Source organism: Seriola lalandi, unplaced genomic scaffold, assembly GCF_002814215.2.
Source record: "Seriola lalandi dorsalis isolate HSWRI2012SDOR001 ecotype SW California unplaced genomic scaffold, Sedor1 jcf7180002054585, whole genome shotgun sequence".
Classification (NCBI taxonomy): Eukaryota; Metazoa; Chordata; class Actinopteri; order Carangiformes; family Carangidae; genus Seriola; species Seriola lalandi.
Window position 1 is genome coordinate 2,211,387 of NW_019525138.1, and position 15,740 is coordinate 2,227,126.

A 15,740-nucleotide genomic window follows, 5' to 3' on the forward strand; every position below is an offset into this window, starting at 1 on the left:
CAGTGGAGGGCGGAGCCAACATCCTGTCATGTCTCTGATGTTTTAGTCTTTATGTGTGAAGAGATGCACTGTAGCTGTGTGACATGTGCCTAAATAATTCCAATATAATTTACAGGATCATGCTGATATAGGACTTAAAATGATAACCACTACTGTGCAGCTGATGAAGGAGAAAGTATTAGTATTCTTGTTTCACACACTAATAATAATGTTCACAAAGTCACCCCTTCATGTCATCAACAAAACAGGCTGCAGCCTACAAATGTAGCAGAATAGAAAAGTGGGATGTGGGATGGGAATGTCAGCCGTCTGTCTGTGACTGTAACTTACTGACAAATTTGGCAGATAATTTTGGTCAAAGATAAAACAGAAGGCCACACCTCCTAATCCAAACTACCAGGGAGCCATGACCGGCCCCTATAATGGTATTAGAACAATCAAGCATTTCAATGTATTGGGAAATCCACTTATTTGCTCTTTTCTTAGATCAAGATTAGAAGATCGACGTCAATATCAGCAGTTCCTTTATGAGTGGGCCCTGTTTTGTTTGTCCTGAGCACGTGCACGAGGATGCACACGCATGTGCGCACATGCTGGTGGCGTGATACACATTCTTGCCAATGACTTCACACTGTTCCACTGCTCTACAGGTGGTGGTAACGCACCAAGAAGCTCAGCACTGTGCAAGCAAAGGCAGGGAAGTAGGAAACGGATAAAAAAAAAAATGGCTTTGCATGTTTTATTATGAGGAAATTAAATTAACAGGTTAGTTAGACCTCAAACACACAATGCTTTTTGTTGCATAACACAGTCAATGTAAATGTAAATAGTTTTTATTTGCTGGAAAACTTGTACAGTGAGGATTTGGTTAGCCTGAGGGAAATCTGGCTCATCTGGCTCTGTCCAAGGTTCAAAATACGCCTACCAACACTGCTGACTCATTCACACGATGTGTTTCATTTTTTCAACTGATACATTATGAGAAAAACGACAACCATGATTTGTGATTTGCCTTTGAGTTATGTGCTTTAATTACATTACATTTACTCATTGGGGCGACGCTTTTATCCAAAGGGACTTAGAGATGAGGGACGTCACTAAAGCTTCAGCACTAAGCACTACATCTATTTAATAATTGCAAAGAGATTGTATAAGGAAGTGCACCAGAAGTACATAGTAAGTGCTAGTTTGGCAGGTTTTAGGAGAGGAGATGCTTTAGGAAGAGATGAGTCTTCAAGAGATTCTTGAACATAGAGAGAGACGCCCTGCTCTGATAGAACTCGGTAGCTCATTCCACTATCAGGGAACCACAGATCAGAACATCAGCAACATCAGTCTGGACTGAGATTATTATTATTATATTTCTCAAATTTTATTCTTTTTAAAAGAAAATAAAAAAGAACGCCATCATCCACAAAGTCGTTCAGGGCAGCATCTCTGCTATAGTGGGGGCTGCCAGGCTCAATTATTATTTAACCACTAACATAATTCAGAAGTTTTTATGACATCTAACCGGTGTCATTGATAACATAAAACTCATCTCACTTGAAAAGCAACGTTCACATTGAAACAGGTTTCACTGATGAATGAAGCAGATCTAACAGACAGAGTCTCTGTGCAAAAACAGCAAAATGAATTTAGAAGAAAACCCAACATTTGGTCTCTAATACTCCTGTCAGGGACAGTCAACACAGGGAATTTGTGTGTCACACTAGACAGAATGTTTTATTGTCATTTTATATCAGATGCTGGACCATAGAAATATTCACAAAGTGTGGACTTGCATGTATCCGACTGGCTGAAAAGTTGAACCTGGTTTAACCTTACTGCTGGCCGACCATGCGCTGGTTTTCCCAGAGCCCTCTGTTGCCAGACTGGTCTCATTCAAATGAGTGAGGGGGGTGTTTTTCCGAATAGAGCTGAACATGGCCTTACCCATTTCCTCATTTCACTTTTCAGTGTGAGCTAGTTGGTCCAGAGAAGGAAAGAAACAGGCACAAATAAACTGCTGAACTCTCCAAAACCTTGGCATTCTGAATCTTTCCACCCTATCCCACTTTTATTTTTATATTTCACATTTTAATTCCCTTTTCCTCCCTGGTCTCTCCTGTTCACTCTTTCCCATCCTCCATCTCTTGCTTGCAGTTTTTTCCTCTCTGTGAATAAAAGACCCATCCCTCAGTGTCTGGCAGCCATCTCGAGCTCGCATTCATGTGCTGAAAGGGTTGGACTGGGCCAGCTGACACTGCTGAGACCACACACCAGCCATCAAGGGAGAGTAGGCAGAATGGGAGAGGAAACAGAGAAAGCAACCAGAGGTTCACGGCCTCGGGGAAAGTGACAGAGAATGAAATAAAATGGGAAAAGAAAGAAAGAAAGAAAGATGAAAATGGGAAACAGCAGACGTCAGAGGAGAGAGAGAGAGGATGACATGCAGCAAAGGGCCCACGGTGGATTTGAAGCTGGGCCGATGTGGTCTGGCCTTAATGGTACCAGTGTGCCCCCCCCCCCCCCCCCGAAAAACAGAAACTCTGAATGTGAGCAAGTTCATTGCATGAGAGAAATTTCTGATTACACCAGTTAATTAAGGATGAGCATGGAGACCCTTCACTATGTTCAACATTGTTTTTTAATGACGGGTTTACTGGCTCTTTAAAACGAGCATTCATCATGACACAGGTATTTGTTTTAAAGAAATATTTCACCAATTCGTCTTTGAGAGTGAGATGATAAGATGAGACAGATCTGATGCCTGTATTCTTTAGCTTAGTTTAGCATTAAGACTGAAAGCTTAAAAGCTAATCTTGCTCTCTTCAGTGTGATAAAAGGCTCCCAGCAGCAATAAAACTCACTGATTAACATGTTATATGTTGTTTTGTATTTTTAAAAAAAAATCTGCTCAGAAACAGAAATGGTTTTTCAGAGGGAGTTTTTTGTGTTGGAAGCGTTTCTTGTTGAACAACGAGTGCAGTGAGTGTGAGCAGCTTCCTGTGGTGTTGTTATTCACAGTAATCCTGCAAAGCTTTGGTGCCATTGTGCCTGAGACAAAACTTAAACTTGTGCTCACCAACTGTATCTGAAAACCTGCACCATATCCAGAGATGCTGCACAGAGGAACTGTTGGGAGTGTTTTTGAGATCCTATGCGTAGAATTTGAATGAGTTTTTTGTTTGGTGTATGGTAAAGGGAGCGGCACCCCCTGGTGGTCTCACTGGCAGCTATCTTACTGGGAAAGCCCAAGAGAAAAAGGTAGCTGAACAGGTGTTTGTGGTCAGTAGTTGCTTGAGGTGAAAGTGTAGAAGTTTTAAACCATAATTTTCAGTCATTTTTTTTTAGTTGAACTTTATATAGTTACTTTTCTAATTCATTGTCATTGACCAATGAACACATCATTTCTACTAAACAGTACAAGGGGAACGTGTTGGACAAGCATAGCATCAAGATTATTGATGTTGAACTTCTCACTGCCTGACAGCCAGCCCTCTACCAGGCTGTCTTACTGGACGTGTTATTAGTGCGAGAAATGAGCACCTGACATCAGTCTGTGATGGCACAGCACAAATGGTGTCCACCACAGGAAGACCTGTCGTACGTGAAAGCTGTTTTCACCTTAATCATGCGTTGAAGGTTTCAGTTCATTCAAACTGAAGAAAACTCTTCTCCTCTAATCGCTTCTCTTTGGCTGCTGCTGGGTTTTATTTTTCCTCCCTGCAATATGATTCTTTGCAAAACTGACCCACCGAAGTTTTATTTGTCAGAACTGCAGTGAAACAACATTAATTGTATAAAGAAATGCCTCATCATCTGCACATGCAAGCTCCATATATTCTTTTCTAAATCTCAGGAACTTGTGTGTGATGATGATGTGATGCTTCGTCATGTCATACAGAGTCTGTACTTTGTGAGGAATGTTCTTGAAGATGACTTTTCTGCACCTTTCCTCTTCTCCAGGTCTGTACGGTCTTCCAAAGAGGAACGGTAAACTGAAGGACATCAGCCACTTCGATGCAGTCTTCTTCGGAGTCCACCCCAAACAGGCCAACACTATGGACCCCCAGCTGCGCCTCATGCTGGAGATCGCCTACGAGGCCATTGTAGACGGAGGTGAGGAAACGGTGTTGAGATCAACAGCAACACAAGTAATTGTAAATGACTGCTGGAAAGTGAAACGCTAAGAGAACGGTTTAAAAAGATTGACGTGTTGTGATGCAGGACTGAACCCGACCGAGCTGCGTGGCAGTAAGACGGGCGTTTACATCGGGGTGAGTGGCTCGGAGGCCGGGGAGGCGTTCAGCAGAGACCCAGAGGAGCTGCTGGGCTACAGCATGACGGGCTGCCAGCGCGCCATGTTGGCCAACAGACTCTCCTACTTCTTTGACTTCAGTGGTACGCACACACACACACACACACACACACACTAGCAAACTAAGCTGGGGAATGTCACAGGATATTTTATTTATTCCAGTACCTGTTATTGTCAATAACGTCTCGTCTCTCCCTGATATGCTTCCATGTTGTGCAGCCTACCACACGTGCATTAATGTTTTTCTCTGGCCTCCTCATCCCAAGCTTTAAACTGACATGACATCACACACACGATAATAGCTTTTCTAGACAATACGCACAGTTAGTATTGTCAGTTAGCATCTCTAACTCTTAAAAAGATACTAACTGGACTATTTTGTATCTGGGTGTCTGTTGTTTTTAATGTTGCGTTTCATGGCCCCGAACAGGCAAAAACCACAACAAGGATTTATCTGTGTCAGTATAGCAGAGGTCCTGATCAGTCGTCAAATCTGTTCTTGTCCATGAACATTTTGGAAATAAGCCTTCTGCATCATTGCACATCTGGATCTACTGCTGCCACCATGTGGCCATTTATCTTTCTTGTAGTGCAAGACACTACAAAGTTGAACTTTCAGCCTCTTCAGACAAAGTCTTTAGTCTTACAGAACATAGTTGAATGAGGCTGTTTTGTACACGCCCACCACATTGTGCAGTTCTAATCAATGTTAGATATACAGTACATTGTAGGGATGGGCTTCGATAACATTTGATCAATCTGAATCCAGTTCCAAATCCCTTATTGTGTCTGTTTCACTTCCCTTTTGTACAGTTTTGTAGTACAGTAACAGAATGCCACTATAATCATTTTTGACATCAACATGATTGTCACTGTGTATTCACAAGTAGATCTGGATGTAGATGCAGATTGAAATATTGATGAATTTCGAGGATTGCTCCGCCTCAGCAGTGGCATGAACTATGGTTTTCAGTTTGAAGTGAATGTCAGTTATTCAATTTGAACTGTTCCACGTTTTGGATGCCCTCAGTTACTCATGGTTCTCCCTGGTTATATATATTCTGCAAAAGTGGCTTCTAGCTCTAACCCACCCTCCTCTCCTCCTCCAGGCCCCAGCACCGCTATCGACACAGCCTGCTCCTCCAGCTTGCTGGCTTTAGAAAACGCCTTCCATGCCATTCGCCAAGGCCAGTGTGACGCCGCTCTGGTAGGGGGAGTCAACTTGCTGCTCAAGCCAAACACCTCAGTGCAGTTCATGAAACTGGGCATGCTCAGTCCTGAAGGGACCTGCAAGTCTTTCGACTCATCAGGTAAATGACAGTCATGGGCCCTTCCCATGGCTCAGTGGATTAAGGCACCAACCATGAACAGTAATGGCCCCTGGTTGAATCTGGCTGGGGACTTTTGTTGCATCTGTCTTTCTCTTTTAAGGACATGAAATGATTTTGTTTTCAGATCTGTGGCTCAAAGAAAATGTAATTATCTTTTGCAGTTTAATATAGTTAGGTTAAAATTATAATTTTATAATATAAAATATATGAATTATAGTTTTTCATAGTGTTTCCACTAGTGTCTATTTAGTTATTTGTCAGCAGGATTATGCAAAAAGTCCTGAACCTATTTGCACTAAACTTGACAGACAGAAGAACCAGTTAAATATTGGTGCAGATGTGGTTAAAGGGGCAGATCCAGGAATCTTTCATCACTCTCCTTGACATTATGAGACAGGGCATTTTTGGTCAGTTTCTCAGGAAAAGTTTAATCAAACCTGTAACGTGTATCTGTGTTTTTATTATCAGCAAGTTCATTTTTCCATCATCACTCTTTGCTTAGAATCTCAGAGTCATATTGATTGAACTGCATATTATATATTATTTACATTTGGTGATGGACTGTGTACATATATGTGTGTGTGCTTACCAACATAAAGTAAATGTTCCTATCATTTTGTGGCCAGGAAATGGATACTGCCGCTCTGAGGCAGCAGTGGCAGTGCTGCTGACCAAGCGATCAGCAGCTAAAAGGATCTACGCCACAGTGGTCAACGCTGGCAACAACACAGATGGATACAAAGAGCAAGGTGAGGAGGCACACTGACAGTCATGCTTTTACACATGAGCACTGCATCCACTATAAAGATTTCACTGACAGTCAGGTGAGAGGACATGACAGGTTCAGAGAAATTTGATCATTGCAGCCTTGATTCCTTTGTGATGGTCAATCTGACAATTATCAGTTAATAGTTTGGTCTATAACATGTCATAAAATAGAGGAAAATGTCCATTGGCTGGTATCTTTACTCCACAATAGCACTGATAACAACACAAAGTTTGTTTACTTTTGTCTTCCCATGCTGCTGCTCTCAAACCCAGCTGCTGTCCAGCAAACAGACACGCCCCTCAGCCGCTCAATCAAACACAGACACACCCCTCAGCTGCTGTCAGTCAAACACAGACACACCCCTCAGCCGCTGTCAGTCAAACACAGACACACCCCTCAGCCGCTGTCAGTCAAACACAGACACACCCCTCAGCTGCTTTCAGTCAAACACAGACACGCCCCTCCAGCGGCAGAAAGCAAAGGGAGAATTTTTTTTTCTCTCTCTTCCTTTTATTGTTAAATAATGATAAATAATAAATATATAATAAATAAGTAAATAACTTTAATTTTAATTTTTCTGACAGCAAATGAGATGACTAATGGTGTTGTGGTGGAATGTAACTAAGTACATTGACTCAAGTATTAAGCTAAGTACAGTTTTGAGGTATTTGTACTTGGGGATGTCATACTTCCACTTCACTACATTTTATGCAGTCTGGATAAGGAGAAACAGACTGTGTTTTATTTTTGTAGCTCTGACAATCAACTCCATCAGTTATAATAACATTGTACTGAATCTATTGCTGAGATCTGGGAGCACAGTGACGTCACTATAAAGAAGGCTGAAGAAACATGGCAGTCAGACCCAAGCTGTCTGTATTAATCACCCAGCACAGTTTACAGACTGTGTGTACAGACTGACCTACTGTACTTAGTGTAGTTACGTGCAGTGAGGGATTATTACTCCACAGGTGTGCTCACTTTCATTTTGACCTACAAAGTGCAGATAATCTTGAAAAACTGATTGTTTACAACCTATTTAATCACATGACTGGTTGTGTTTCTTCTGTTTTTAGTGATTTCACTTCAATTAACTTGGCCAGAGATACTAAACAGAGAAAACTCAAATAGCATCTTGACTTCCTCACATTCTCTGAACATCACAGGAAGTCGTATCAGAGCACAGCTCAGAGACAGCAGTCTAAAAAATTCAGATTCTAACAGAAATATCAGCTTGTGAAGGTTTGTCATGTGAATGTGTGAGTAGAGAAACAGTTTCCCAGCAGTAATGGCGTGATGTACTTCTCCTCACGCTCTCTCCCCTTATTCCCTCAGGTGTAACGTTTCCTTCAGGTGAGATGCAGCAGAGGCTGGTTCAGTCTCTCTACCAGGAGGCCAATATCACGCCTGAGCAAGTGGAGTACGTCGAAGCCCACGGCACCGGCACAAAGGTCAGCGCACACAACCGTCTAGCTCCATAATCACACTTCAAGCCTGTTTGAATTGCTGATCCTCCCATCGGAAGACAGATCATCGATAAGACATAAAGCTCACTCATAAAAACATGACTTTTAGTCTGAAAATGTGGCTCAGCAGGAGCGTCTTACCTCTGCTCTCTACGTGCAGGTTGGGGACCCACAGGAGGTGAATGGCATTGTCAGCGTGTTCTGTAAATCAAAGCGAGAGCCTCTGCTTATCGGCTCCACCAAATCCAACATGGGCCATCCAGAACCGGCCTCTGGTCTGGCTGCCCTGTCAAAGGTGAGAATTCAAAGATTCAAAACAGCCACATCCTTTTTCCTTTCCTTTCTTTTCGCCTTTTGCAGCTTGATATTTATTGATATTTTCAGACAACTTCAACAGTAGATCTGTGTACGTAACCCTGAAGCTCCCCCCCCTCAGGCACCTCTACACAGCAACTATTTTCCTCAAAACCCCCTTAGTTGTCTTTCACTCCTTTGACATATGTCTTGTTTGCACATCTGCATCTGCAACATACGTCTTATGTAGGTTTTATAAGATTCATAGACAATTCATAGAATCTGTTCCAGCCCTTGTGTTTAACACTTGAGCTCCACTCAGCCTGTCGCCCCTCCCCCTCCTTCATACAACGTACAAAGGACTTGATAATGAGATTCTTTAAATATTTCAGCCATAATGAAATTCTGCTTCTCATCTTGTCTTTGTTTTTATTTTAATGGTTGTTTGAAATCCCTCATACAGGTGTTGCTTTCTCTGGAGCGAGGAGTCTGGGCTCCCAACCTGCACTTCAACAGCCCCAATCCTGACATTCCCGCCCTCACCGACGGCCGGGTTCAAGTCGTCGACCGGCCCATCCCTATCCGAGGAGGCATAGTAGGCATCAACTCATTTGGATTTGGCGGTTCAAACGTTCACGTGATTCTTCGTCCGAATGAGAAACCAGCTGACGCGACCGCGCCGCCCAGGACGCTTCCCAGGTTGCTTCAGGCCTGCGGCCGCACAGAGGCCGCAGTGAACGCCATGCTCCAGAAGGGGAAGGAACACGCCACCAACGACAGCTTTCTGTCTCTGCTCAACGAGGTCTCAGGAGTTCCCACTGCCAGCATGCCCTACAGAGGCTACGCTCTGATTGGCTCTCAGAGTGACATCATGGAAGTGCAGCAGGCCCAGGCCTCTGCCAGGCCGCTCTGGTACGTCTGTTCAGGTGAGTCATCAAGCAAATTAAATTTCAGATTTTGAGTGATATACAGATCTGCCAGCTCCTTTTTTTATTATCTAAGGAGCTTTTGTAGGTTTTTAAGTAGAAAGAATTCCCCAAAAAACAGTTCCCAGTTCAGTTTGTAGATTATTCAGAGAATTCCGACACTGTTTCTGTTGCTAATGATTTAGCAAACCAAAATGATCTGCATGGAAAGAAGAAATGATGGTATATGCCTCTGGAAACACTCTAATTTATCAGTATTATATTTGTCAATATTTTTTGGCATGTTCAATTTTAAAAGTTGAACATTGATACAAATTATTTGTTATTGGTGGCTTTCAAACAGAAAGAATGAAGATCCACAGTAGTTGAACACAGATAGGTCTCTTCTGTAAGTGCTGTACTGCTGGGTTAAGGTGTGTGGCTGTGTATGGTATCGGCAGGTATGGGGACACAGTGGGCAGGAATGGGCCGCAGTCTCATGCAGCTGCAAGACTTCAGAGAGTCCATCCTGCGGTCAGACACGGCGCTGAAGGACACCGGCCTGGTCGTGTCTCGACTGCTGATGGAGGCTGACGAAACCACGTTTGAAGACACCGTTCACGCCTTTGTCGGACTCGCTGCCATACAGGTAGAGTGAAATCGTAATGTGGAATGTGGAAACCGTGGCGCATGCTAACTGAGGGCAGTACTGCTGTAAATATTTTGACTTGTATTTAGCTGTTTTTATGTAGTTTTCCCACTACATCCCATAGATGATACATCATCCTGATGCAATAAGTTGACAACAAAAATCATGTATTGTCATGTCTTGAATTAATTTGCTTGCATTTATGTTCTGCTGCTATGGTGCCGGTAACGAACAGTTAGTGAGGGACACGCTGAACCCAAACATGTCTATGTTTGCAGCTTCATAATATGCAGGTTATATCTGTGTTTACGAAAGAGCAACAACTATTTGCCACTTTCTGCCACTGGAACTTTTCCAAGGGCCCAGGGAGCCCCTCAGGAACTCAGTTAATCTAGTTTCAGGGCCCCAAAGTCTCAGATCTGCTCAGACGGCCCCTGGACCATCAGAGAGTATCAGAGTTTGCATTGTTTGTGATATTTATTGATGTTGAAGACAAATATATGTTGTTGATTTTCCAATTCCAATTCCAGTCTAATAGGAGCACTGATAGTGTGTGTGTTCACTATACTTTGGGGTCCAACAGCTTTGTTGGGACTAAAATATTGGACACTCCAAAGGTTAAATGTCTGTTTGAAGGGCTCAGTTGTGATGGTTAAAAAAAGGGTAAGATACTAGGGAATACATTATTATAGTAACAAACTAGAGCAGAAACACAGTCAGTATTTTTTCAGCTCTCATTACATGGATTATGCTGTATACTCTTACAGGACGCACTGATATCTAGTTGTTGGTGAGATAATTGGATTGAATTGGTAGTTGGAGCCATTGGAGGCTTACAGCATGTGCTGGAGTTTGCTAATTATAATTTGAATAGCCAAATTAGCAAATATCTTATTTATATTCTTTTCCTTTGTGCTGTCTTGTTCTAATGGGGCTTTATAATAATAAAACAAAATCAGATTAACCAGCAATGTGATTATAAAATCATGAATGATACAAATCATATAAAAGCCAATGTAAAAACGATGAAAATAGTAAACTGAAACAACCCAAGAGCTGAAATAAGAGACAGAGATCCAGTTGAAATCTAGTTGCAGAAGGTTCCGTGCAGTAGGAAGGGCATACTGCATACATAAAGGCTCTTTAATGGTTCAGTGCCGACTTTGGGAACTTGTTAATTAAAGTCCTACGAGTTATCTGTGTGTTCTGTGTCACCTTGTTGCAGATCGCTCAGATCGACATGCTCACTAAGTTGGGTCTGCAGCCTGACGGCATTGTGGGACACTCGGTGGGAGAACTGGCCTGCGGCTACGCTGACGGCTCCCTCAGCCATGCTGAGGCCATCCTGGCTGCCTACTGGAGAGGCCGCTGCATCAAGGAGGCCAACCTTCCTCCAGGAGGCATGGCTGCAGTGGGTAAGAGAGAGAGAGAGAGAGAGCAGTGATTCTTTACCATGTTGCAGGAGCTGGTTTCATGAAATAAGCACAATGTCCAGAGTTATCATACAGGCCTATTCCCTTCACTCAGAATCATTTAGTTTTCATTTATTTCGCTATGTATTGCACATGTCTTACCTTTTTGGCTCACTGTCTGTGTTCAGGGTTGACCTGGAAGGAGTGTATGGCTCAGTGTCCTCAGGGAGTGGTCCCCGCCTGCCACAACGCCGAGGACACCGTCACCATCTCCGGTCCTCAGGTCTGACATTCTCTCAGCCTTTGTCTTTTGCAGAGACATTAACATAGAGAACATGAATTTTACACAGTCGGACAACACTGAACACATCTGGGGAGTTGGTGATGGTTTTATAACTATGCTTATTTTGACAAATGTGTAATCTGTATTCTTTGCAAAGTTGGAAAAGTTTTTTTTTGTAATGTGCATAAGACTTTTCATGAGCAGACTGTAAAGTTTGCCGGTGCTTTTTGCTGAGTACTACAGTGGAGAAGTGCTATTTTGCACATAGATAATCAGTGTCTAATCTAGTCAGCAAATTACAAGACCCTCTCTTTTAGATTGAAATATGAACTTTTTTCTGACAGAAGACAAGAAATAAAGGTGGAAGAACAACATAGTAGTTGGCCAACAGCTAGTTGTTATCTAACATAGCAGTAACAACACGAAACATGCTTTCAGGATATGCTTTAAACAATATACAAACAATGTCAGGTTGTACAAACATGATAGCAACTGTGTTACCTAATGTAAGCATGGTTACATTGGCTGGTAGTGATTTAGGTCCCAGGTGCAGGATGATGTATCCTGACAGATGTGTTGTGTGTTTCATCAGGATGCGATCACTAAATTTGTGTCGGAGCTGAAGGAGCAGGGAGTGTTTGCGAAAGAGGTGCGCAGCGCTGGCGTTGCTTTCCATTCCTACTACATGGCCTCCATCGCTCCCACCCTGCTGGCCGCTCTGAAGAAGGTACGTAGCTCTGCTGTGTTTCAGCAGCACGCAGCAGTGAAGCTGTGAACACTGCAGGGTAGACTGGGGAACACATTCCCACCACTGTTTGGTGTAGCAATGTATGAAGTGCAGTATTTCATGCAATTTTTGGTATCTTATCTATGTCATACATTTTATTGGCTCATTTATTGTTCATTGATAAATAATAATTAGCGTCCAGAGTTTTGTATCCTGATGAAAGTTTGGCTGCTTTATATCTTAAACCATTATTATACCAGGCTCATAGGCATGTCAGATTATAATGTTTGTATGTTTGAGAATTTAACAAATAATATAAAGTGTGGTTTTATTGCAGGTGATCAAGGAGCCGCGGCAGCGTTCGTCCCGCTGGGTGAGCACCAGCATCCCTCAGTCTGACTGGGACTCTCCTCTGGCTCTGTACAGCTCGGCCGACTACCACGTAAACAACCTGGTGAGCCCCGTGCTGTTCCAGGAGGGCCTCAGTCTGGTTCCCGAAAACGCTGTGGTGGTGGAGATAGCGCCTCACGCTCTGCTGCAGGTACGTTCAGCAGGTTGTTCACACACAACAAACATCAACACTCATGAAGAGCAGCAGTCTGAGCGTTCAGTACATCCTGGCTACTATACTCTGACGGTTTCTATAATCTGTCAGGTGTGAACAGGCTTCAGATGACACAATGTGGGCAGTGTGTGCTCTTCTTGACACATTTACCCACAGTATCATCATCGTTTGAGACTTTTGCTGGCGGCTTGGAGAGTCGATCATTTCTGTTGTCATATAGCTTTAATGAAGCAGACAAACTGTCTCTCATTCACTCATTTACTTGAATTTGTGGCTGGAGCCAGGTGAGCTCTGAGCATTTCATGGCTGGGACAGTGTCCAGTAGGAAAGGCCACAGTTAGATAGCAGTTGGAATTCCTGCCTGTTTAAACTCAACAGCAGCTATTAAGATTGAGTCTGTGCTGCCATGAAAGAAAAGTCGTGTTAAGATGTTCTATGGTTTAAAAAAGTGTGAGAGCAAATTTATTATGAACTTCAGATTTTTCATCCGTGTTTTCTGCACAGGCCATCCTGAAGCGCAGCCTCAAGCACACATGTTCCATCCTCCCCTTGATGAAGAGAGGCCATGCCAACAACCTGGAGTTCTTCCTCACAAACATTGGCAAAATCTACATGAACAGGTCAGTGAATGCCTCACTCTGTCTGCATTCAGTGGATGTGTGGGTCTGGGTGTAAGATCTCGTAAACATTCTCCGATCACTTATATTGGAATCCTTTTGATACACCTCTTTAGCGTCAATGTGAAGAGTAACAACCTCTGCCCGGTCGTGAAGTACCCTGTGCCGGTTGGGACCCCTTTGATCTCCCCCTTGGTGAACTGGGACCATGCTCAGACCTGGGATGTCCCCAAGGTTGAGGATTTCTCCTCTGGTTCAGGAGGATCCAATTCTGCCGCCGTCTATAACATCGGTAAGAAATACACATCTGGATCAAAAAGCAACTCAACTCTGTATCTGTCTTTTTTGCATTTTATTTAATTCTTTTGACCACTTGGTCTGTATCCAAATCAGAGATAAACCCAGAGTCTCCAGACTATTACCTGATTGGACACTGCATTGATGGGCGCGTCCTCTATCCGGCAACGGGTTACCTGGTGCTGGCCTGGCGTACCTTTCTGAGAAGTCTGGGAGCCGTCATGGATAACACCCCTGTAACTTTTGAGGACGTGACCATCCACAGAGCTACCATCCTACCAAAGACCGGTGAGAGAAGAGCAGCATCTTTGATGGTGATGGACTGGTGAACTGTTTGACATCCTGCTCAATCCTCATCTGTTTTTGTCTCTCTGTCTTTTCTCTTCACCTCTCTGGTGCTCTCAGGCTCCGTGCAGTTGGAGGTGCGTCTCATGCCTGCCACCAGCAGGTTTGAGGTTTCAGAGAACGGAAACCTGGCCGTCAGCGGTAAGTACTTTTTCTATCCGTAAAGTTTTTGAACACGGCCAGACATCCACTGTCAACCGTCAAGGAAAAAACTCCCCAGGATAAAAATTATATTTTGTAGAACAAGAATGAAAGCTGTACAATGGGTTGCTCCAAACATGGCTGCTTCTGTCGAGATACACACACACACACACACACACACACAGGATGTCTCTCTGGCTCTGTTTTCTTATTACTTTATACCTCGTAACAAAAAGTCCTCTCAGCAGAGGTGTCGAAATGTGAATTGAGGGTAAACTGATTCATATTTCCACAATGAAACAGAACAGGCAGCAAGTTAGAGCAAAGACAACACCAACAGAGAAAATTTAAATGTTCACATGTGATTCTCAGGTAAGGTGAGCCTTCTGGAGGACGCAGCCCTCGACTCATTCCGCATTCAGATAAGTCAGCGAGTTGCCGACGACAACAGTGACCCCAAAATGAAGCTGACGGCACATGATATCTACAAAGAGCTGCGCCTGCGCGGCTACGACTACGGCAAGACCTTCCAAGGAATCTTAGAATCCAATAACGCAGGTAACAGCGACGTGGTTTCTTTTGAAGTTTTTTGTTAAAGACAGTGGTATAAATCTATATAATATTTGTCACTATATCCCAGCGTCCAGCTCTAACTAGTGATCTGTTGCTGTACAGTGTTTTTGCTTATCGGCCGCTGTCATGTGATGTGCTGTTTCCAGGAGACAGCGGGAAGCTGCAGTGGACCGGAAACTGGGTGACCTTCCTGGACACCATGCTGCAAATGATCGTGGTCGGGCTGTCAGGTCGTAGTCTGCGTTTGCCCACCAGAATCCGCTCAGTGTGTGTTGATCCAACCGTCCATAAGGAGAAGATCTGCGAGTACACTGATGGAAAGCAAGGTGTGTGTGTGTGTGTGTGTGTGTGTGTGTGTGTGTATATGTAACATGTTTACCTTCAGAAAGTATTAAACCTCACATTCAAAATTTCTCTCATTTCCCTAGCTGCGGGTGTCCACGTAAACCGTTGCCTTGACAACATTATTGCCGGTGGAGTCCAGATCTGCGGTCTGCACGCCACTGTGGCCCCGCGTCGGCAGCAGCAGCAGAGCCCCCCCACCCTGGAAGAGTTTGTGTTTGTTCCCTACGTGGAGACAGAGTGCCTGACAGCCAACGGGAAACTTGCAGAGCAGCTGAGACTCTGCAAAGGTGAACAAATAAACCGCCTGTCGTCTCTGTCGCTGCATCGCTCTCATCCCTTCGCCTTACAGCTTTAAAAGGAAGATTTAATGCACAGCTTTCACTGTTTAATATTTAGTTTAAATTAAAGTAATCTTATAATTCACTAAGGTGTTTATGTAGTGTTCCACAGTAGTGTTCATAGTTGGAAGTAGGGCTGCACAATATATTGTCTCAGCATTGTGAGCAGGCACCACAGTCGCAGAACGTGTCAAATAAAGCAAATTAATTCCAACACATGATGATACTTTTCTGTTGCTCCACACAAGAAAACTTATTTTCCAAAACAGGTATTCAAGCCACCTGTATGTTTTTCATATTGTAATATATATGGCAGAAAAAAAAATATTGCAATGTCAGTTATTCCCAGTATCGTGCAGCTCTGGTTGTACGGCTTCTGG

At 43.4% G+C, this 15,740-nt stretch overlaps 1 protein-coding gene across 1 annotated transcript in view; it reads left to right on the plus strand.

The window, feature by feature from the left end:
• fasn (fatty acid synthase) overlaps window positions 1-15,740 on the plus strand; it is a 34,621-nt gene that overhangs the window by 6,709 nt on the left and 12,172 nt on the right. Inside the window, exons 3-21 of the mRNA XM_023418865.2 lie at window positions 3,952-4,104; window positions 4,213-4,386; window positions 5,413-5,613; window positions 6,261-6,383; window positions 7,739-7,854; window positions 8,030-8,164; window positions 8,627-9,089; window positions 9,530-9,717; window positions 10,943-11,132; window positions 11,318-11,412; window positions 12,005-12,139; window positions 12,477-12,680; window positions 13,209-13,324; window positions 13,438-13,613; window positions 13,715-13,906; window positions 14,024-14,104; window positions 14,477-14,662; window positions 14,824-15,003; window positions 15,106-15,309. Of these exons, the coding sequence (XP_023274633.1) occupies window positions 3,952-4,104; window positions 4,213-4,386; window positions 5,413-5,613; window positions 6,261-6,383; window positions 7,739-7,854; window positions 8,030-8,164; window positions 8,627-9,089; window positions 9,530-9,717; window positions 10,943-11,132; window positions 11,318-11,412; window positions 12,005-12,139; window positions 12,477-12,680; window positions 13,209-13,324; window positions 13,438-13,613; window positions 13,715-13,906; window positions 14,024-14,104; window positions 14,477-14,662; window positions 14,824-15,003; window positions 15,106-15,309 (3,312 nt within the window). The remainder of the gene's footprint in view (window positions 1-3,951; window positions 4,105-4,212; window positions 4,387-5,412; window positions 5,614-6,260; window positions 6,384-7,738; window positions 7,855-8,029; window positions 8,165-8,626; window positions 9,090-9,529; window positions 9,718-10,942; window positions 11,133-11,317; window positions 11,413-12,004; window positions 12,140-12,476; window positions 12,681-13,208; window positions 13,325-13,437; window positions 13,614-13,714; window positions 13,907-14,023; window positions 14,105-14,476; window positions 14,663-14,823; window positions 15,004-15,105; window positions 15,310-15,740) is intronic.